At 31.9% G+C, this 24,625-nt stretch overlaps 2 protein-coding genes across 6 annotated transcripts in view; both read right to left on the reverse strand.

The window, feature by feature from the left end:
• On the reverse strand, window positions 1-11,579 carry fads6 (fatty acid desaturase 6). The gene is made up of 6 exons (XM_074619364.1): window positions 11,357-11,579; window positions 8,424-8,590; window positions 6,382-6,562; window positions 5,995-6,182; window positions 3,663-3,842; window positions 1-1,964 (listed from the first exon to the last, which is right to left on the reverse strand). Exons 1-6 carry the CDS (start codon window positions 11,577-11,579, stop codon window positions 1,815-1,817), a joined length of 1,089 nt encoding a protein of 362 aa, XP_074475465.1. The 3' UTR covers window positions 1-1,814.
• Window positions 11,536-24,625, reverse strand: part of ush1gb (Usher syndrome 1Gb (autosomal recessive)) — a 15,575-nt gene continuing 2,485 nt past the window's right edge. For 3 of the 5 annotated variants that reach the window (XM_074619358.1, XM_074619359.1, XM_074619360.1), the window contains 4 exons: window positions 23,595-23,905; window positions 16,700-17,144; window positions 14,902-15,722; window positions 11,536-12,062 (listed from right to left, as the gene is read on the reverse strand). In XM_074619358.1, coding sequence (XP_074475459.1) covers window positions 14,904-15,722; window positions 16,700-17,144; window positions 23,595-23,758 — 1,428 coding nt within the window. In that variant the 5' untranslated portion in view covers window positions 23,759-23,905 and the 3' untranslated portion in view covers window positions 11,536-12,062; window positions 14,902-14,903. Of the gene's footprint in view, window positions 12,063-13,383; window positions 14,047-14,901; window positions 15,723-16,699; window positions 17,145-23,594; window positions 23,906-24,625 lie in introns of those variants that run through there. The other 2 variants (XM_074619363.1, XM_074619361.1) reach the window with 2 other exon arrangements.

Below are 24,625 nucleotides of genomic sequence, written 5' to 3' on the forward strand. Positions count from 1 at the left end.
TGAAGGCAATAAAATAATGTTTAATTCATGAAAATGCATGTGAACATTCTTATTCTCAGTAAAAACAAACACACTGAGATGCACCTATTTGTGTTTTTACTGTAACTAGTCAAGGATGTGCCTTTGAGCTGAGGACACAACAACAACAGCAACACTATTGAAAAACACCAGTCTGTCCTGCGTTAGCTATAACACAAGTTTTGTATGTTTCAGTAAATCATTTTTTAAAAACACTGTCTGTAGTATATGGAGGACGGAACCTGCCAAAATAAAAAATAAATTAATAAATAAAGAAATTACTCGACAAATAAATAAATACAGTATGTCATTAAATGCAGCACAAATATCACTAAAAATAAATGTGGCCATTAATTAATTGATAAAATGTGACATAAATTTATATTTCTGTTTTAATTTGCTTCTTTATTTATTTATCTTTGTATTAATTCTATTATTTATTTACTCTTCTGTTTAATTTTCCCTTTTTTTATTCATGTATTTATTTTTTATTTATTTTAAAATTCATTTATTTATTTTTGCATTTATTTTTTATTTATATATTTATTTTTGCATTTCTATTTTATTTATGTATTTATTTATTTCTGGATGATTTTCTATTTGCATTGCACCCCTTATATATTATTTCCCCAAACTTTCTTTACATATTTATTTTTACATTTCTTTATGGATTTCTGCCCCAGTATGTAAATGAGGGGGCTGTCAAAAAATGCATAAATACATAAAGAAATACATACATTTAAAAAATAAATATAAAAATATAATTGCAAAACTAAATAAAGAATAAATGCAAAAATTAATTAATAACAATGAATAAATACATTTAATTTTAATTTAATGACATTTATTTATTTATCTAGTAATTTATTTATTTATTCATTTATTTTTTATTTTGGCAGGTTCCGTCCTCCATAGGAGTACTCCTCTCCACATCCAAACAGATACTGTTAAAGGAATAGTTCAACATTTTGGGAAATACTCTTATCTGCTTATTTGCTGAGAGTTAGATGATCTGATCAAATCTGAAATAAATCTGACATCTGAACTATTCCTTTAAAGGTTAAATATTATTACTATGATAAATACGTTTTCAGTATATCCTATAGCATAATATTTGGATTGATTTGAATTTAGCTCTGTAAAATTGTATCCTGAAAAATGGCAATAAGTTATTCTTATTGTACAAAAAAGCCTGTTAGATACTGTAAATTCACAGTAATTTATAACACATTTGGTTACTGTATTTAGTTCTTTAAATGCTACTGCTGTGCTTCATTTCTCTAACTTTTACATTAATTCATCGTTATTATTTCCCAGTAGGAATCACAGGCAATATCCTAAACCCAGAGTTATAGCAGGCGGATGGAAACCCTTTGTGAAACCAGTTATCCTGGACCAGCAGAGAGCTTCACTGAGGTGAATTTGCTTCATGAAACAGACCCAGGTCAGTTCAAAAGGTGCGATTAACCTCCCGCTGTGACCTTTAATGCAGCACCCATTTAACATAATCAAGTCGGCTTTTGGTTGAGCGCTTATCTTTGTGCTATTTATCAAATTACCTCTAAAAGTGAAGAACATTTATTCAGTTCATGTAATAGTCTTTAAAAAATAAATCATGAGGATTATTTTAGCACCTAATATCAAACTACATAAATGTGTTATTGATTAAAACCTATGTTAGAGACTGTTCACACCTGGACTGTGGAGGTTGTAACAGGTCACTTTAACACTTGTGCTTTGCAGCAGCAGCAGCAGCTCATTAGTCTGAACAGTTTTTCTCCTTCATTGCCTCTTCATCACTGGACTCCCACCAGCTCTGTGATCGGCGGGGCAAACACCATAAATTCCTGGTACTTGTGGAAGAAAAGCTGCAGGCGGGAGAGGTAGCTGTCCTCCTGGTACGGAAGCTGCTTCTCAGTCAGATACTTGGACACAACAGGCTTCACCTGGAGGACAGACACAGGCTCAGTTTTAGAAGTGTAGACAAGTCAACTAAGAAACCACTGAACAGTATCGACAGTAAATGGACATTGCATTTACAAAAATCAGGTTAACAGTAGGGACCAGTCTTGGTGCATTGCTATAGATATGCAGGTACAGTATCAGATCTGAAGTATATTAAGGACAGAACCTGCCAAAATAAAATAAATAAATGAATAAATAAATAATGTCATTAAGTGTAGCAAAAATAATATTAAAAATAAATGTAGTCATTAATTAATTGATAAAATGTGGCATAAATTGATATTTCTGTTTTAATTTGCTTCTTTATATATTTATCTTGGTATTCATTCCTTTATTTATTTACTCTTCTGTTTAATTGTCCCTTTTATTTATTTATTTATGTATTCAGTTTTTATTTATTTATTTTGGTACATATTTTTATTTATTTTAATATTTATTTTTTAACTGTATTTATTTATTTATTGACAGCCCCCTCATTTGCAAAATGAGACAGAAATGCATAAAGAAATGTAAAACAAAATGTGTAAATAAATGTAAAAAGAAAAGAATACAAAAATAAACAAGTGTGAGGAGATAAATAACGGGTGAAATACAAAGAGAAAATCGTGCATAATTAAATGTATAACTAAATGCATAAATACATGAATAAATACGTACATTTAAAAAAAGAATAAAAAAATAAATAAAAAAATAAAAAATAAAAAAATGAATGAATAAAAAATAAATGCATAAATAGATAAATAAATGCATAAATAAATAAAAATAGATACATAAATGAATAAAAGGGGAAATTAAACAGAAGAGTAAATAAATAAAGGAATTAATACAAAGATAAATAAATAAAGAAGCAAATTAAAACAGAAATATTAACTGACGTCACATTTTATCAATTAATTAATGCCGACATTTATTTTTAATATTAGTTTTGCTCCATTTAATGACATATTTATTGAGCCGAAGACAAATATCCACACAGGTGGACAATAAAGATGTATTGTATTGCATTGTAAAAGTCTCATGCCTGAGAAACGTCAAACGTCCTCCAGAGCCAACAAAGACATTATATAATATTATTTTCACAGGGAGAAGAAGTCGAACTCCTCGTGATGAGTGAACTGACATTCATGCGTATAATTGGTGGCGTGTCCCTTTAAGAACCATTATACAGCCTCCTCCTCCACAAATAACGACTCTAATGGAAAATAAACCTCTGTGAGCCCAGAGAATACAAGTCAATATCAGTGTAGACACATAATATTTGCTTTAAATGTGCCTTTCACATTAAATGTGATACATTAGTGTAATTATCAGAGATAAATACACAATCAAAACAAATACAAGCTTGTATTTCTTGCTTATCACGATGTTCTTTAATAATAAAACCTCAGTTTCAAATCAATCAATCATTTAATTAATTATTGGCTTCATTTATTTTTAATATTATTTTTGCTAAATTTTAATTACATATTTATTTATTCATTTATTTTTTTATTTTGGCAGGTTCTGTCCTCCATATACATTGATTTTAGTGGACAATAAAGTGGCTTCCTGTTTGTTCCCACCTCTGAACTCTTTAACCTGAACTAAACAATTCTTATTCTCTCTTTCTGTTATGTGACGTAAAGCATACATCACCCTTTGTGCTACAAAACACAACTGATAATATGTAATGATTTTACCTTTAGACACATGTTATCAGACAGGAAGGGGAAGAGATGGTGCTCCACGTGGCAGTTGATAAGTGAGTGTCCAAATATCCAGTCCAGCAAGGGGTTACGCGGCAGGTTCAGGACTCCGTGGGTCATCTGGTAGATCCTCTTTGGTCGGTTGGTCGCAGAGAACATGTGGAGGCCAATGTGCTGCAAATTACACACAGTTCGAGTTCAATGTCTACAGGCAATAACACAGGTTATATAAAGTATGTAATCTGTTGAAAACCACAAGTTAATTACATTTCTGGTGTTTTAACAAACAAAGACCAGTGCAGTGTCGTTACATACTTCACTGATTAATAACTGGGATTGAATAGTTACACACCGTATATACTGTAGTGTTAAATTTCAGGTTTGGCTTGAGAAATAAATGTCTTTGTCTTTATTTACTCTTCTGATTAATATTCCCTTTTATTTATTTATTTGTATTAATTTTTTTATTTATTTATTTTTACATGTATGTTTTTATATTTATTTTTAAATGTATGCATTTATTTATGTTTTTCTGCAATTATTGACAGCCCCCTCATTTGCATAAAGAGAAATAAATAAGTTAGGGAAAATAAGTAAGGGCTGAAATGCAAAGGAAAAATCAAGCATAAATAAATAAATAAATAGGTACAAAATAAAATAAATTAATAAATCTCATAGGAATGCTAAAGAAACTGAATAAATACAAAATTAATGAAAAAATAAATAAATAAATTTAAAAATTAATGAAAATAAATACATAAATATATATAAGGGAAAATTAAAAAGAAGAGTAAATAAATAAGGGAATTAATAAAAAAGATAAATAAATAAAGAAGCAAATTAAAACAGAAATATCAATTTATGTCACATTTTATCAATTAATTAATGGCTACATTTATCTTTAATATTATTTTTATATATAAATATATATAAAAAATGTAATATTATTTTGCTACATTTAATCATTTAATAACATATTTATTTATCAAGTCATTTATATATTTATGCAGGTTCCGTCCTCCATAGGAGTCAAGGTTACCCTCGGCTAGTAGTACAGAGTTCATTGGGGGAAAAAGATAAGACAATGGCCAACAACAGCATCAGGATCCTGGGAGGAACAGGTTTCTCAGTCTGACCCCCCAGAGAGAACAAACATTTTCCCGTTAGACCCTCGACTTCACATCAGGAACCCGTGTTTTCTAATCCACCTTCACACACTTTGATCAGAACAATGCACAATGAGCTGCAGCATTCAGACTCCATCTGGGAAAATCATGCATGAATTGTTCCTTTTTATCCCTTTAGTTTACTGACTGCTCTGATCTATCAGAACACAATGCTGCATTGAGTTTGAGGAACAAGAGGTGCTCTCACAACAACCAGCAGTCTTTACCAAATCTGTGAGAGGTGAACACATGTGCTTGACTATGTCTGGGTGAATTACTAGTCCATTTAGTAGCTGTTCTGTATGGAGGACGGAATCTGACAAAATTCAAAATATATGAATAGATAAATATATATGTCATTAAACTTGGCAAAATAATATTAAAAATAAATGTAACCATTAATTGATTGATAAAATGTGACATAAATTGATATTTCTGTTTTAATTTGCTTCTTTAATTATTTATCTTTGTATTAATTCCCTCATTTATTTACTATTCTGTTTAATTTCTCTTTTATTTATTTATGTACTTATTTTTTATTCATTTTTAAATGTATTTTTTTTTTTTTTTAATTTATTTTGTATTTATTTATTTGTTTTTTGCACTTATTTTTTACATTTATTTTTAAATGTATGCATTTATTGATATTGACAGCCCCTTCATTTGCATAATGGAGCAGAAATGCATAAAGAAATGTATAAAGAAAAGAATACAGAAATAAATAAGTTTTGGGAAATAAATAAGGGGTGAAATGCAAAGCCAAAATTGTGCATGCATGCATAAATGAATGAATGAATGAATAAATAAATAAGAAAAAAAAATATATATAAATGCAAAAGTAAGTCAATAAATAAAAAATAATTACATAAATAAATAAAAGGGAAAATTAAACAGAAGAGTAAATAAATAAAGGAATTAATACCAAGATAAATATATAAAGAAGTAAATTAAAACAGAAATATAAATTTATATCACATTTAATCAATTAATTGATGGCTACATTTATTTTTAATATTATTTTTGCTACATTTAATGACATATTTATTTATTTATCAAGTAATTTATTTATTTCTTTTTGATTTTGCCAGGTTCCGTCCTCCGTACATACAGTATGTACTGAACATGTACAGTACAGCAGGCCTGCTGCAGGTATTTCTCACCTGGAAAATGTTGACATGGATCCACGGCACAGAGAACATTGCTCTGCATACGAGCATACAGAGCAAAGCGCTGAGAGGCGACAGGAACCCGGAGACGTGGATCAGCAGCCAGTACTGTGAATACAGGCCCAGTGTTACCGTCAGGACGGTCCTGACGATGAGAGCCAAAGAATGTCCTTTGAGATGAGCTGCAAAACCACAGAATCACATATTTGAGAATAAACTCACACCTGAGTGAGAGAGGCGAGGTAACAGGGGAACTGGAACAGGATCAGAGGGTCAGAAATCTATCTCAACTTTATGTTTATAGTCACATTTAATGTTGAAGTATTTGAGTGAAATCCTAAACCGGCTGTCCGTCTTTGGTGCTTTGGCGCCTCCTCTTACCGAGTGCAACAAGTGGCGTGATGATGGGCACGACCAGGGGAGCTATGAACAGGTAGACAGTGCGAGGCAGGAAGGGGACCTTCCATACGCTGGAGTCACCCAGTCCAATGACATTAGTATGAGCATGATGCATCTTAATGTGGCCATGGACGCCGGCTTGCGCTGAGAATGAGCCACAGATCTGAGTGGATGAACACAAGGACAGATGGGCATGTTTATGAACATCCAAACAACAAAACACTGATGCAACACATAAAACCCTATTGATGGACTTCACCCTCGTTCTAGGATGTTTGTTTTGCATTTGCCTTGATAAGCAGCCAATAGGGCAAAGAACAGCAGATGCTATGATGACATTTTGTTTTCCTAAAGAGCATCTGAACGTTCAGTAAACATCCGAATTCACAGGTTCAACAGTTCACTGAACTGATTATTATACCTCACCCTGCTTCACATCACTAAGTCATTAATTAATTGATAAAATGTTACATAAATTTATTTACTCATCTGTTTGATTTTCCCTTTTATCAATTTATGTTTTTATTTTTATTAATTCATTTATTTATTTTTGCATTTATTCATTTATTTAGCATTTATATTTTATATATTTTTGCACTTATTTTTTTATTTATTTTATATTTATTTTTAAATGTACATATTCATTTATGCATTTATACATTTATTTCTGCACGATTTTGCGTTTGCATTTCATCCTTTATTTATTTCCCAAACTTCTTAATTTTTGTATTCTTTTCTTTATACAGTTCTTTATGCATTTCTGCCTCATTATGCAAATGAGGGGGCTGTCAATAAATGCATAAAGACATAAATAAATACATACATTTCAAAATAAATATAAAAAATAAGTGCAAAAATAAATGCAAAAATAAATATATAAATAAAAAAATAATAAAAATAAATTAAATATAAAATGAAATAGAAGAGTAAATAAATAAAGGAATTAATACAAAGATAAATAAATAAAGAAGCAAATTAAAACAGAAATATCAATTTATGTCACATTTTATCAATTATTTATTTATTCATTTATTTTTAGGTACCCTCCTCCATAACCAGCACCTCTAAAACTCACTAATTAACACTGTATATCTTGTTTGTTTAATTTGTACAGAAACAAAGTAAAGAAAAAGACAAGTTGTGGTTTTACGAGGGCTTATATTTCTTGTATTGGGTAATGAGTGACTTCCTGGATTCTTGTTGTCACTGTGGTGTTGCCAGGCAACCAGCGGAGCCAAGAAATAGTCCTGCACATAATCCCCCATAACACTATGTCATCTGTGTTTGTACGGGTTAAACACATGAGATATAACATGTTAATCATTGATTGCTTTGAACAGAGCCAGGCTAGCTGTTTCCCTCTGTTTCCAGTCTTTATGCTAAGCTAAGCTAACTAGGCTGCTAGATGAAGCTTCATATTTTTATTTTTATTTAACCTTTATTTAACCAGGTTAGTCCCATTGAGATTAAGAACCTCTTTTCCAAGGGAGACCTGGCCAAGACGGTCAGCAGCAAGAAAAGAAAGTTGCAGACAGAGACACAAATAGAGATAAAATACAATTCACAAACACTAAAAGCACTAAAATTTGCATTAAAAGAGAACTATCTAAAGACAAATGGGGGGACAAAAAGGAACTTTTCTGAGAGTCAGTTGTACAACAAGGGGGCTAAAAACATTGGCATGCCGTAGAGTCTGCTTCTAAAGCCTTCATTTTAGATTTAAACATGTTTAATGATACCAGCTCCTTGATTTTTAGGTCATTTTGGAGCAAATTCCATGCTGAGGGTGCAGAATATGCAAAAGCCCTTTCCCCAATATTTACCCTGCAGACATGAGAGAGGTATCCATCTTCTCATCTAACGCTCAGCAAGAAAGCAAATAACGTATTATCCCCAAAATGTCAAACTATTCCTTTAATTGCCTTGCACAAAACCACAGTAGTGTTTTTAATCTCACTGCTACAGAGCTATATATGTGAGAATAAGCTTTGCCTCAGGTGTTTAATGATAAATATCTTTCTGACCTCGATGAAGAAGACGGCCCAGAACTTCCCCCAGGCCTGCGACTCGCTCAGCGACCCGTGGCTGGCCAGATGTGTCCCTTTATAGGCGATGACGGCGTGAGCCATGCCCATCAGCAGCATGCCCGCTATAAACCACAGGACCTGGGAGGAACCCAGCAGCAGGAAGGCTGTAAGACAGAGCACAGGGAATTCAATCCAAGGTGATTCATTAATTAATAAGAGGCAGTTGGCTCTGGTCCAAAGTGTTGTATCTGTTATCTGTGAGCTCCTTTAAACCGTGACATGCAGGAAGATCAGGTGAAAGAATGTAACTTCATCCTGCAGGTGTTTTGTGTCTGACACCGTTTCATCACACAGGGGGATCCTGGCGTGGTGACATCACTGCGTACCGTTTCTATTTACACGTATCTGTTGTTTGCAGAATTTTCTGCATTTAAATTATTGTGATTTGTGAAACATTAAGATATTTATACTAACAGCTAAACTTTCTGTCAGCAAATTCAGTTTGATGATAAAATGTATGGAGGATGAAACCTGCCAAAATAAAAAATAAAAAATGAATGAATAATATGTAATAATAATATATATAGTACAGTACAGCAGGCCTGCTGCAGGTATTTCTTATCTGGAAAATGTTGAAATTTTTTTGTGGCATGTTCCGTCCTCCATATCTCATGGCGTGGACGTGTTATTGTGACCCAAAACATCAACCTGCCCAAAGGCTGCAGATAAAAAACACATTTACATCACATTGACGTTAATTAATGTGTTCTGTTCTTAATAAATAAATGAATAAAATACAGTAAACTTTCTGCAGTGACATCACACCTTGGATGTAGGAGTATGTCTGCAAACATTTAATTAAATATGCATATTTTCTTTTTCTAAAACATAAAATATTCACATTTTAGAGGCTGAAACCAGTGGAATAGTGCTTATTTATTTATTTATTTATCAAGTTTGGTGTTGATTTTGGCAGGTTCTGTCCTCCATAAAAATGACCTCACTCCGATCACATTAAATAATTAATGAAGTGCTTTTTAACTTTAATAACCCTGCATCACAAGCAGCCAGCGAGGCTTCTCTGGCTGGCTCTTACAGCTGGGTTTTAGATGACATGTTTCCTTCCTAACCCAATAAAACGGTGCTAATATACTGCACCTCCTATTTCAAAGCAGACTATTTAAGTCACAAGCTTTGATACACAATGACAGATGCCTCCTCAGCTGCACCGTGGGACTAAATGCACCCTTATACTGATATACTCTACGGATTCATTAGAGGAAAAACTCACAAAGTATGCAATGAAAGAATGCACTATAATCCGTTCACTGCAGGAACGTCTACAAGTGTAGATTACAAGCTTGATCCAGGTGTCATGTGGTGCTGCTAATAGCTGTCCACTCCAGTGATCAAGTGACATGAGTCACAATAGGAACTGGTCCTAATTGAGGTCAGTAGCTGACCACCAGTGACCCACATAGGATACGGTGAATGTGTGACCCCGTTATGACAACAGTGTTGGATTGTGGAGAGAGAGCTGCGCTTGTATTTTAAAAATGCAAACATGCTTGATGGAAAATGATTAAGTTTCAGATGACATTAATTAATTAATGAGACAAATAAGGCTGAAATTATTTGTCAATTTATTCATTTAATTTTATTTGTAAGGGGCCATGTACGATACTACGATACGAGTATGATAGATAGATAATTAACTGGAAACAGTTTTGATAATAATTTAAGCACTATTCCACTGGTTTCGGCCTCTAAAATGTGAATATTTTATGTTTAAGAAAAAGAAAATATGCATATTCAATTAAATGTTTGCAGACATATTCCTACATCGAAGATGTGATGTCACTGCAGAAAGTTTATTGTATTTTATTCATTTATTTATCAGGAACAGAACATATTAATTAACGTCAATGTGATGTAAATGTGTTTTTTATCTGCAGCCCTTGGGCAGGTTGATGTTTGGGGTCACAGTAACACGTCCACGCCATGAGATATGGAGGACAGAACGTTCCAAAATAAAAAATAAATAAATGAATAAATGACTCAATAAATGAGTGTCATATGTCATAAATGTAACAAAAATAATATTAAAAATAAATGTAGCCATTAATTAATTGATAAAATGTATCATACATTTATATTTCTGTTATAATTTGCTTATATATTTATTTTTATTTTTTCTTTTATTTATCTTTGTATTAATACCCTTATTTATTTACTCTATTTAATTTTCCCTTTTATTTATTCATGTATTTATTTTTAGAAATGTTTAAATGTATTTGTTTCTTTTTTTGCATTTATGTTTTATGTATTCATTTATTAAAACACTTATTTTTTATTTATTTTATTTATTTTTAAATGTACATATTTATTTATGCACGATTTCCCTTTGCATTTCACCCCTTATTTAGTTCCCAAAACTTATTTCTTTCTGTAATCTTTTCTTTTTACATTTCTTCACATATTTCTGCCTCATTATGCAAATAAAGGTCTGTCAATGAATGCATGAATACATAAATAAATATTTATATTTAAACAAAATTATACATATTTACATTTAAATATATATACATATAAATTGAAAATAAGTGCAAAAATAAATTAGTTAATTTAAAATAAATAAATAAAGTAGCAAATTAAAACAGAAATATCAATTTATGTCACATTTTATTAATTAATTAAAGCTACATTTATTTTTAATATTATTTTGTTACATTTAACGACATATTTATTTATTCATCGAGTCATCTATTTATTTATTCATTTATTTTTGATTGTGGCAGGTTCCGTTCTCCACAGTTTGATAATTGAAAAACATCAACATTAAAGGTACAACACGTTCTGTATTTCTAGTTGCTGTGTTAACATCCCCTCTTTATCAACTGTTAAAGAAAAGCTGTATAAAGTTGTCTCACCAGGTGGCAGACAGAGGAATGCTGCTGCCAGGATGCTGCAATCGATCCCCCTCCTCTCCCACCAGCTGCTCTCTCTCACCATCTTCTGCACCAGCCTCGTCAGCTCCATCATCAGTGACTCTTCACCTCCATTCTTCTGGATCTCTGAATCCAGTTTCCTCTCCACCAACATCCTCCCATCTCCTCCTCTCTCATCCCTCCACTCCTCCGGTACACTCTGCATGTCAGCTGCCGTCCTGCTGCTCAAAACATGCAGTCTGTGTCCTCTTGCAAGCAGTCAGTGCTTAACACGGCTGCACCCTGAGTATAAAGTCCAGAGGTCAAAGTTAGCATTTCGAAAGTCCTCATTGGTGAGGAGCATTGTCAGACAGGCCCAGCCCCCTTCCTGCTGCTTCAAGAGCCTTGAGCACCCTCCTCCTCCTCTACCTCCTCTACCTCCTCTACCTCCTCGTCCCTCTACACTGTTTCCTCTCTGTTTTCCCTGTCAGCTGACTCCTGCTGCAGCAGTGGACTTTATTGTCCCACGACCCGATAGACGTAAGGCTGCCCCGTGCTGGAAATCCTCGAGAAAACTGCAGCTGCTCAGCTCAGAGTCCACTTGTCCCTCCTCTCTGGTGTCTCATACATTCTGCATGTCGTTCACCCCCCTTGTGCTCCTTTGTGACAGATCCCCTCCCCTCCCATCTCTGTAACCTTGGCAAATGTCCTGGGAAAGGAGAGGGAGAAAGGAGTGGATTAACAGCGGCTGTTCAGTTGTTTCATTATGGAGGACAGAACCTGCCAAAACCGACAATAAATAAATAAATAAATGACTCGATAAATAAATAAATGTCATTAAATGTTGCAAAAATAATCAAGATAAATGTAGCCATTAATTAATTGAAAAAATGATATATAAATTGATATTTCTTTATTTCTCTTTGTATTAATTCCCTTATTATTTACTCTTTTGTAATTGTCCCTTTTATTTATTAATTTAGTATTTACTTATTTGTGCATTTTTTAAATTTATTTATTAATTTATTTTTACATTTATATTTAATTAATTAATCATTGATTAATTCATTTTTGCACTTATTTTGTATTTATTTTATATTTGTTTTATTTATTTATTTATGCATTTATTTATTTCTGTATTCTTTTCTTTATACATTTCTTTATGCATTTCTGCCTCATAATGCAAATGAAGAGGCTGTCAATAAATGCATAAATAAATACATTTAAAAAAATATATATAATAAATAAAAAAAAAAGCAACATACATTTTAAAAATGTAAAAAAATAAATACATAAATATAAAAGGGAAGATTAAACAGAAGAGATGTAATAAGAAATGTATAAAGAAAAGAATACGGAAATAAATACGTTTGGGGAAATAAATAAGGGGTGAAATGCAAAGGGAAAATCGTGCATAGAAATATCAATTTATGTGACATTTTATCAATTAAATAATGGCAACATTTATTTTTTATATTATTGCTACATTTAATGACATTTATTTATTTATCAAGTCATTTATTTATTTATTCATTTATTTTTGATTTTGGCAGTTTACATCTTCCATATTTCTTCACTGGGGCAGAGGCTCAGAATGAAAAGGAGAAGATGCTGGTGTGCAAGAATGTGCCCTGTTGGTCAGGGAGTGTTTATGAGTTGGCGCAGGTGAGAGTACATGTGAGTTGCGTGCATATATCTGGTGTCGGCGCTGCTTCGTTTATTTTCTGGAGACAGGCCACTGTTCTGGGCTTGCGGCCATGCTGACTGCTCTTTAAAACATAGTGTGTGTATTTTTCACTCCAAAGGACAGCAGATACTTCAGAGAAGGGAACATAAGAGCTCCAGGCCGTCTGCCAGCTCCACTAACATCCTCCCGCAGCCTTGAGCTTGTTGTTTTTATTTATACAAGCACTAATCAGTCGTCAGTGTCACTCATTTTGCCAGAGAATTACACTGAAAAGTGCAGCGGTGACGCTTCTATTAAGTCAACACTGGTTGGTTATATCAACCTATATTCACACATAAAACAATCATAGTTTTCACTTTATTTTAGCAAAAGATAATTATGGTTGTGGGTTACATCTTCTGATACAAAAACAGATTTTTACCAACATAAAATGAACATTCATGCACAGTCATACTCTCAAGTGCACAGACAGACAGACAGACCTTCAGTGAAACCAAATACGCCCCGGAGCAACGTGAGATAACACCGTTATCTAGCACACACTCACATAACCTCACAGTATACCACCCCATTGTTTTTACTATTGCAGTGTTTGCAGAGCAACAGTCAGTCTGTGGCAATTTCATCATAAACAGTAAGACACCATATGTGTCCATATGTGCCATGGAGTAAAATAACATGTTTAACGTACAGAAAACTGTACAATGAAGACACAATAAACAACATATTCAAAGGGTTAAGTACATTCACTAATACACAAATCATTCATTGATACATTAATTAATACAGTATCGCAACGATAACATGTCATGCTAACTTTCATTGGACAGACTGTGTGTCCATGTGTTTGTATGTGGCAAAGCTTTCCCATAAAATGTTAATCACTTCTTTTCCCATTTTCAGTCAGATGCCTTGACTCCATGTTGCCTCCACCGACTGTATTGTGTATTAATAACAGTACATGGAGCCAGCATCATGTATGCAAAACATCTTCACAGTGTTTAATCTGTAAATAAATAGAAAAAATAACATTATGTATGACTGTATTCTGATAAAAATTACATAACACAAGTGTCATGCTTCTAAATGACTTACAGGCCTCTTGTTATATCACAAGTCGCCACTAGATGGTGCCATTAAGCCGGTATAAAATGCAATTTGTATTAATTCCCTTATTTATTTTCCCATTTATTTTTTATTTCCCCATTTATTGACAGTCCCCTCATTTGCATAATGAGGCAGAAATGTATAAAAAAACAAAACATTAAGAGAACTGAAAGCTAATGAAACAAACACTATAATCAGAGGTGAGGCAGGATTTATATATAACTATGGAGGACAAAACATGCCAAAATTTTTTTTATTAATTAATTAATAAATAAATGACTCGATAAATAAATAAATATGTCATTAAATGTAAAAATAGTAAAATTGTAAAAAGTAAATGTAAAAATAAATGTAGGCATTAATTAATTGACAAAATTAATTTGCTTCTTTATTTATTTATCTTTGTATTAATTCCTTTATTATCACTCCTATGCTAAATTTTTACCTTTTATTTAATTATGTATTTATTTTTTATTTATTTATCTATTTTTGCATTTATTTTGTATTCTTTCATTTATTTTAGAATTTCTATTTTATGTATTAATGTATTTGTTTTTATTAATTTTAAAATTATTATTATTTTTTTTATTTTTTTGCATTTATATTTTATTTATTTATTTTTGCAACTATTTTTTTATTTAAATGTACGTATTTATTTATGTATTTATGCATTTATATTATTTATTTATGTATTCTTTTCTTTACACATTTCTTGATGCATTTCTGCCTCATTATATGATTTCTCCATACTGACCTTCAGAGCTCAGTGTCTTCAATGGCCTCTGGTTCATCTATGGTGTCCAGACGTCTCCTGCAGGCATCCAGAAGTTTCTTCCTTGGGCCCAGAGGGATGTGAATGCTGGTGAAGTCGTGATCTGAACAAAGCAGCAGAGCCTTCAGGTCGATCTTCTCCCTCCTGAAGATCGCCATGAACTCACCGAGGCTTTGAGAGGCCAGGAAGGTGTCCAGAGGACTGTTCTCTGGCTCCAAGTCCTCATCCAACCCGACATCAGTCTCCTCCCAGGGCAACTCCTGGAGGTTTCTCTCTTGCAGACTCAAGGCGCTGCCGATACTGTCCTGATCAAAGCTGGGCGAATGCCGAGGCAGATGTCCTCGTAGACGAACATTAGGCGCTCGGCCCACGGGTTCACTCCCTACTACGCTCCCTTCATCCCGTGCCCCGATACCATACATACCTCCGGTCAGATAGTTCCTCCTGAACACCATGGTGCCGAGCCCGGGTCGGGTGAACAGGGAATCACGTCCGGAGTCGGCGCTGATCTCCGAATACGCAGCCTCGTAGAGGCCCGGGTCGCTCATGGCACGGGAGACGGTGTCGTCGTCGTCATTGTCACGGGGGAACATGTCACGAATGTTGAGGCGAGACCGCTCCCTGGGGTTGGCGTATGTGCCCTGTTTGAGGAACATGACGTCGTTGCCGAGCTGCAGGCCGGATAGCGAGCGCACACTTTTCCTCCCGTCCTCGTAGATCTTGAACGTTCCATCAACCTGCTTCTTCTTCTCCATCTTCTTCTGTATCTTGGCCTTGCCCTTGGCTGTGGAGTGGAGGGTGGCCTGAGAGGAAAGTACAGACATTTAGAATCAAGAAAAACTTACTGAGATCATGAATAAATAAATAAATAAATTTGCTTCTTTATTTATCTTTGTATTAATCCCCTTATGTAATAATTTTTAAATATATAATTTTTTTTTGCATTCATTATTTATTTATTTATTTTTGCACTTATTTTTTATATTTATTTTTAAATGTTTGTATTTATTTATGTATTTATGCATTTATTGACAGCACCCTCATTTGCATGATGAGGCAGAAATGCAAAAAGAAATGTAAAAAGAAATGTGTAAATAATACAGAAATAAATGTTTTGGGAATTAAATAAGGGGGTGAAATGCAAAGGAAAAAATTGTGCAGGAATAAATAAATAAATAAATAAGGACATTTAAAAATAAATATAAAATAAATTAAAAAAACGAGTGCAAAAATAAATAAATAAATGAAATATAAATGTGAAAATATACGAATACATAAAAAATAACTGCAAAAATAAATAATTAAATAAATAAAAGGGAAAATTAAACAGAAGAGTAAAGATATATAAGGGAATTAATACAAAGATATATATATATATATATATATATATATATATATATATATATATATATATAATGTAAAATAAAAAAAAAAGATTTTTTAATTTAAAAAAAAAAAAAGTAAAATTGCTACATTTATTTTTAATATTATTTTTGGACATATTAATTTATTTATTCATAAATTTTTGATTTTGGCAGGTTCCTTCCTCCATAGTTATGCTGCCCCCAAGTGGCCAAAAAAGAGTTAATACTAGTTTAAACTCAAGGGAGGTGTGTGTTGAACGCTAACAAATTATATATATATTTTTTTCATCCCGTTTCAGCTTTTCAGAAAGAGTGAGGAAAGTCACTAAACGGTATAATATGTTGAGAACTGAGAGCTAACAGAACAGGAGCTAACCCGAATATTCCACATTAACACAAAGTCAAAGAGCAACCACCTGCGAGTATGGCATGTTGGAGGTGACAGTGTTGAACTTGCTCAGCGTGCTGCCGCTGTTGTAGCTAGAGAAGCTGACAGCATCAAAGTTGTCTAAAGCCGCCGACTCCTTCATGAACTTCCTCTCCATGTGTTCACGGTGCTTCCTCTGGAGCTTTGCACAGTCTTTGATCCGGCGCTCTGCGGCACGGAAAGCCCGGTCCTTCAGTTTGTTGACCAGCTTCGGGTTGAGCGTGATCTGCTTGGCGACGATGGAGTCCAGGTAGCGAACGCAGTCCATGTGTCCCTTGGCGGCGGCCATGTCCAGCGGCGTGTGGTAGTCGTTGTCCAGACACCATATGTTGGCACCGAAGGCCACCAGGAAGGACAGGCAGTTGTGGTGGCCGTTGGCAGCTGCCAGGTGAAGCGGCGTGTTGCCCCAGATGTCACACCTGTCCGGGTCACCTCTGGAAGACAGGAGGAGGAGACAAGACGCCATTTTGGATCTCAACATTACTGGATTCACATATACAGTATAATTTCTGTTACTAACCTTAAAGGTTACATAACTTCTGTATTTCCCATGTTTTTGTGTCTGAGTGACTAACGGGGACAACAGTTTCTGAAACGTAGCTTAGTGTTATCTAAAATATTTTCAATGTCATGTGTATGTAGGACGGAACCTGTCAAAATCTAAAATAAATTAATGAATAAATAAATGACTCGATAAATAAATACATAAATATGTCATTAAATGTAGCAAAAATAATACTAAAAATAAATAAATTCTTAAAATGTGACAAATTGATATTTCTGTTTTAATTTGCTTATTTATTTATCTTTTATTAATTCCCTTATTTATTGACTCTCCTGTTTAATTTTCCCTTTTATTTATTTATGTATATATTTTTTATAAATCTTTAGATTCATTTATTTATTTTTGCATCTATTTTTTAATCTATATTTAATCTATTCATTTATTTTTAAACTTATTTTTTATATTTATCTTTAAATGTACGTATTCATTTATCTATTCATTTATTTCCGTACGATTTTCCCTTTGCATTTCACCCATTATTTATTTCCCCAAAATTATTTATTTCTGTATTATTTTCTTTACACATTTCTGCCTCCTTATGCAAATGAAGGGGCTGTCAATAGATGCATAAATACATAAATAAATCCATACATTTAAAAATAAATATAATAAGTGCAAAAATAAATAAATAAATTATAAATTAATAAAAAATGAATACATCAATAAATGAAAGGGAAAACAGAAGAGTAAATAAATAAGGGAAAGAATATATAAATAAAGAAGCAAATTAAAACAGAAATATCAATTTATGTCACATTTTTATCAATTAATTAACGGCTACATTTATTTTTAATATAAATTTTGCTAAATTTAATGACATATATTTATTTATTTATTTATCGAGTCATTCATTTATTTATTCATTTATTTTTTTATTTTGGCAGGTTCCGTCCTCCATAAGTTTGCGGTATTTTTCCAAATATTACCGTGATATCAGTAAAGCACTACCCACAATGCTGTGCAAGCAATAACAGGACAAACAACAACAACAAGGACAGGACAGTGTTTGTAAATGGAGTCCCTCCTCTTCCTGTTTGCTCTCCACCCACATGGAGCGGAGCCCTGATCAATAATTGAAACACTGCAGGTTAAACAAGACAGAGGTGACTTTGCATTATTTATCTCACACACCAAGAGCCTTTTTTCTGCAGACACCCAGAGACACTGTTACTTCACGCCGCAGGGTCAACACCTTTATCAGCACCCTGATTTCCTGTCTGCAAACCTGGCAAAGTTTACAAATATCTCATTAGAACAAATAGTGTGTGGTTTATTTCTATGTTCAGAGCATCATATTTACTCTTCTATCTCTCCCTGTCAGCTGAAAGTAATGAAGCAGATCATATTCCAAAGACACAGGCAAGAAATGTATCACTGTAGTAACGGAGGAATCACACCGAACTATCTCACATAGTAACTTGACCATCTGCAGCTACGCCAGCAGCTCTGACTCAGAGGTGATACACAAACCGATAACAACCTCCTGTTTACTAGCAACATGTATGACTGGATACCAACCGAAACGTGTTAACTGTTGCCTCTAAGTTCCCACCCAGTACACAGCACCCAGCACCCAGCAGACTGCACATGAAGCTTCATTATTGGCCTAGAGACACAGAAATCTATGGAGGACTGGACGTACCAAAATCAAAAATAAATAAATGAATAAATCACTTGATAAATAAATAAATAAATATGTCATTCAATTTAGCAAACATATTTTATTAATTGATATAATGTAAAACAAATTGCTACAATTTTTTAATTAATTTAATTTTTGCATTAATTATTAATTTATGTATTTTGTAATTTAATTTTTAAATGTATGTATATATTCATTTATTATTATATTTATGTATTCATGCATTTATTGACAGCCCCCACATTTGCATAATAAGGCAGAAATGCATAAAGAAATGTAGAAAGAAGTGTGTAAAGAAATTTATAAAGATAAGAATACAGAAACAAATAAGTTTGGGGAAATAAATAAAGGGTGAAATGCAAAGGGAAAATCGTGCATAAATAAATTAATAAATAAATTGAAAAATTAGTGCAAAAATAAATATAAAATAAATTAAAAACAAGTGCAAAATTAAATAAATAAATTCATTAATTAAATATAAATGCAAAAATAAATTAATAAATAAAAAATATCAGATATTCTACTCATATGATCATAATTTTTCCAATGTTTATACCATATTTATTTAGGCAAAGTTTCTTACATGACTGCCACTTTGGCCACTTGAGAAGTTTGTCTTATTTAGGTGAATAAATAAAAAAGTGCACCAATGATTTACAAAATAAAATCAGAAAAGTTCACGTGAGAAAAAACGCTAACTTTCCTGTGAACTGTATCTCAGAAATACTCTTCTTTTCTCATTTTTACTTTATGCTTTGAACATTGATGTGCAGCTCAGCTCTAGTTGTCTGTCTTTGTTTCATATCCACTCTGGGACCGTCGTAGGAAGAAGACGACCTATCCATCACTGCGACCTTTCCCTGCATCCACTTTACCGCTCGCCTTATAAACCTGCCACCAGCAGCGTGACGTACTGCTGCTGGTCTGTGGCAGTAAATATCAGGCTTCTTTGTTAACAAAAGACGTCCGTGATACATTAGCTACGACTTATCTCACCAGAATATAGACTTACTCCTAAACCCTTTTATCATTATATCAGTTTTCTCTTACATATACGCAGCAATGCACGAGGCTTTCACAGATCGTATCGTTCGTCCACCGAGCTTACAATGGCTTCTAACTGAATGGAGCTGCTGCTGCCATGTAATGGATTAGCCACATCTGTGAGATTAAATATATAGTTATCATGCTTCAGATACTTTCTACTATAGAGAGTGTATTTATGTTTGAGTATTAGGGGGGAGATCCTGCTGCAAGTGACCTTTTCTCTGTAATCAGGCTGTTAAAATGTATAGACGTCCATCTGCAGCAGCACTGATTACATTAGTGACGGGGGCAGGAACATGTAGGTGGCACAATGTTTATATATTCATGCTAATATGAGCAGATCCATGAGGTAAAGTTACAATATACAATATACTGTATATACTAACATTATGAGAAGTTGGAGGATTCTGGAGAGTTTCTATTGCTGATAAGACAATTTATATAAACAAACACCAAAGTGGGGATATATATCTCTTCTATTATTATTATTACTTTACATTTTAAAAAATGTGTTTACAGAATAATCACCTCTGACTTGATTATAATTTGTTTATAGTTTCATATTTACAATGTAAATACAATATATATATATATAAATTACAATATATTTCTATATATTATTATAATATTTCATATTAAACAACGACGTGGGGACATAAGTCTCTTCTAATATTATTATTACTATACATTTTAACACTTTGTTTACAAAATGGTCAACTCTGACTTAATTACAATTTGTTTATAGTTTGATATTTAAAACCTTCTTCTTAAAACAAGTGAGGTTTTTGATTGAAATAGGAAAAACCCACTTATTTACAGTGAACTTTCACTTAAAGAAAATGAAATAATTGAATAAAAATCAAACAAATATTGACACAAGAGAGAATAAATGTGCCAAATATGACATGTAGTCCCATAAACAGACAAGTCAACTAGTTTAAATACTTTAAATAGTTTAAAAGCTTTAACTAATTTAAGAGGAAAATATAATTTAGGAGGAAAATTGAATTTTAAAAAGCATTGTGTTCGTACAACAAAGAAGAGTATGTGTATTTCAGTCTGTGGGATGGATTTGTGGAATGGGTTAGATGATGGGTTGAAGTGGAGCACAAATATAAATCACTTTAAAAAGCTATACAAAAAATATATTTTTGGGAGGTATATGGTTGAGGGAAGAGTTGTGTTAAGGGTTGGTTTATATCTACTTTTTAACTCCAGATGGATATGTGGGTTGTAAATAAACTTGGGATGCTGTTCATATATTTAATTTGGGATGTAAATAAATCTGGGATACTTTATAAATTATATTATATTATCATTCTATGATATATGAGTTATTAGAGAAGTGAGAAAGGGGTAGGGAAATATAAGTTTTCCTTCTACCTACTCCTTTTTTAATATAGTAAAGTGTTATTTATAGCCTACAAGACAAATATAATATAATATAATATAACATAATAAAGTGTATTTATAGCCTACAGGACAACAGGATGTATAATATATTATAATATAATATAATACAAATAGTTTAAATAGTGTAAATAGTGTAAATAGTTTAAATAGTGTAAATAGTGTAAATAGTGTAAATAGTTTAAATAGTGTAAATAGTTTAAATAGTGTAAATAGTTTAAATAGTGTAAATAGTGTAAATAGTTTAAATAGTTTAAATAGTGTAAATAGTTTAAATAGTGTAAATAGTTTAAATAGTGTAAATAGTTTAAATAGTGTAAATAGTTTAAATAGTGTAAATAGTGTAAATAGTTTAAATAGTGTAAATAGTGTAAATAGTGTAAATAGTTTAACTAGTTTAAATAGTTTAACTAGTTTAAATAGTGTAAATAGTGTAAATAGTTTAAATAGTTTAAATAGTTTAACTAGTTTAAATAGTTTAAATAGTGTAAATAGTTTAAATAGTTTAAATAGTGTAAATAGTTTAAATAGTGTAAATAGTGTAAATAGTTTAACTAGTTTAAATAGTGTAAATAGTTTAAATAGTGTAAATAGTTTAAATAGTTTAACTAGTTTAAATAGTGTAAATAGTGTAAATAGTTTAAATAGTGTAAATAGTTTAACTAGTTTAAATAGTTTAAATAGTGTAAATAGTGTAAATAGTTTAAATAGTGTAAATAGTGTAAATAGTGTAAATAGTTTAAATAGTTTAAATAGTGTAAATAGTGTAAATAGTGTAAATAGTTTAAATAGTGTAAATAGTGTAAATAGTTTAACTAGTTTAAATAGTTTAACTAGTTTAAATAGTGTAAATAGTGTAAATAGTGTAAATAGTTTAAATAGTTTAAATAGTTTAACTAGTTTAAATAGTGTAAATAGTTTAAATAGTTTAAATAGTGTAAATAGTTTAAATAGTGTAAATAGTTTAACTAGTTTAAATAGTGTAAATAGTTTAAATAGTTTAACTAGTTTAAATAGTGTAAATAGTGTAAATAGTTTAAATAGTGTAAATAGTTTAAATAGTTTAACTAGTTTAAATAGTGTAAATAGTGTAAATAGTTTAAATAGTGTAAATAGTTTAACTAGTTTAAATAGTTTAAATAGTGTAAATAGTGTAAATAGTTTAAATAGTTTAAATAGTTTAACTAGTTTAACTAGTTTAAATAGTGTAAATAGTTTAAATAGTGTAAATAGTGTAAATAGTTTAAATAGTGTAAATAGTTTAACTAGTTTAAATAGTTTAAATAGTGTAAATAGTTTAAATAGTTTAAATAGTTTAACTAGTTTAACTAGTTTAAATAGTGTAAATAGTTTAAATAGTTTAAATAGTGTAAATAGTGTAAATAGTTTAACTAGTTTAAATAGTTTAAATAGTGTAAATAGTTTAAATAGTTTAAATAGTTTAACTAGTTTAACTAGTTTAAATAGTGTAAATAGTGTAAATAGTTTAACTAGTTTAAATAGTTTAAATAGTGTAAATAGTTTAAATAGTTTAAATAGTTTAACTAGTTTAACTAGTTTAAATAGTGTAAATAGTGTAAATAGTTTAAATAGTTTAAATAGTTTAACTAGTTTAACTAGTTTAAATAGTGTAAATAGTTTAAATAGTGTAAATAGTTTAAATAGTGTAAATAGTTTAAATAGTTTAAATAGTTTAACTAGTTTAACTAGTTTAAATAGTGTAAATAGTTTAAATAGTGTAAATAGTTTAAATAGTGTAAATAGTTTAACTAGTTTAAATAGTTTAAATAGTGTAAATAGTTTAAATAGTTTAAATAGTTTAACTAGTTTAACTAGTTTAAATAGTGTAAATAGTGTAAATAGTTTAAATAGTTTAAATAGTTTAACTAGTTTAACTAGTTTAAATAGTGTAAATAGTTTAAATAGTGTAAATAGTGTAAATAGTTTAAATAGTGTAAATAGTTTAACTAGTTTAAATAGTTTAAATAGTGTAAATAGTTTAAATAGTTTAAATAGTTTAACTAGTTTAACTAGTTTAAATAGTGTAAATAGTTTAAATAGTGTAAATAGTGTAAATAGTTTAAATAGTGTAAATAGTGTAAATAGTTTAAATAGTTTAAAGCTTTATCTCCTCATTGGATGAGATGACCCCCCCATCCCCGGTGAGGTGTGGTGATGCCTCCCCGGTGAGGTGTGGTGATTCTCGGCCTGCCTGCTCACCCTCTCCCGGTGATGGTCCGGAGCGTCTCCAGGTTACCGTGGTAGGAGGCCCATAAGGTCGGAGTCATGCCGTCCTCATCCGAGGCGTTCAGCTCCTTCCGTGTGGCCTCCTTCAGCACCTCCAGGTAGCCGTCCCGGGCCGCCCGGTGGTACCGGTCCGTCATGGTGGTACCGGCTCACTCCTGGCTCACTCTGGGTCCGGGTCCATGGAGGTCCTGGACGGTTAAACCGCCTCGTTGTGGTTCTGGTTCTGCTGTTAGTCCGGACGGACTGGAGCGGCCTGGAGAGGCACGGAGCTGACAGGCTGGTTGCTAGGAGACGAACACGAGGCGCGCTGGTTGTTAGGCAGGGGGCGGGGCTATGATGATAAGACCCGCCCCTTTTACAATATAGGCCAATAGAAACCGAGAAAATATAATATAATATAATAAAGTGTTATTATTATAGCCTAACGGACAAATATAATATAATATAATATAATATAATATAATAAAGTGTATTTATAGCCTACAGGACAACAGGATCTATAATATAATATAATATAATATAGTAAAGTGTCATTATAGCCTACAGGACAACAAGATATAATATAGTAAAGTGTTATTATTATAGCCTACAAGTGAATAGAATTTACAGTTTTATAAAACACAATTACAGTATCATACTATAAAACATATTTACAGTAACATACTGTAAACCACAATCATCGTAAAGCAGTTTTACTATAAAACATCATAACAGTAAAGGTACTGTAAAACTACAATAAAAATTGTGACAGTGAAATGCATGTATACCTCACTGTCTGCTCAATTATTTTACAAACACACACGCCTGGAACGGTAGGAAAAATACATCACAAGAGTCTGAAATTGTATATTGCAAACCACAGTGTGGAACATGTTCAGCATAAATGCAAAATATATGTGATTTGAATTTAAGTTGAAACTTGCAAACACACCCTTTAAGTTGAGCTGTGAAGAGTGCAAAAGTTAAAGAGTTATACCACTGGATTTGCATGTTTTAGCCCATTT

Source organism: Sebastes fasciatus, chromosome 20 (assembly GCF_043250625.1).
Source record: "Sebastes fasciatus isolate fSebFas1 chromosome 20, fSebFas1.pri, whole genome shotgun sequence".
Classification (NCBI taxonomy): Eukaryota; Metazoa; Chordata; class Actinopteri; order Perciformes; family Sebastidae; genus Sebastes; species Sebastes fasciatus.

Coding starts and splice junctions, on each gene's coding strand:
- fads6 (XM_074619364.1), bottom strand. CDS start 11,579: ATGCAGAGTGTACCGGAGGAGTGGAGGGATGAGAGAGGAGGAGATGGG. Junction 6,563..8,423: donor GGGCCGTCTTCTTCATCGAG/GTCAGAAAGATA, acceptor TCATCCACTCAG/ATCTGTGGCTCATTCTCAGC. Junction 3,843..5,994: donor TCCATGTCAACATTTTCCAG/GTGAGAAATACC, acceptor TGTAATTTGCAG/CACATTGGCCTCCACATGTT.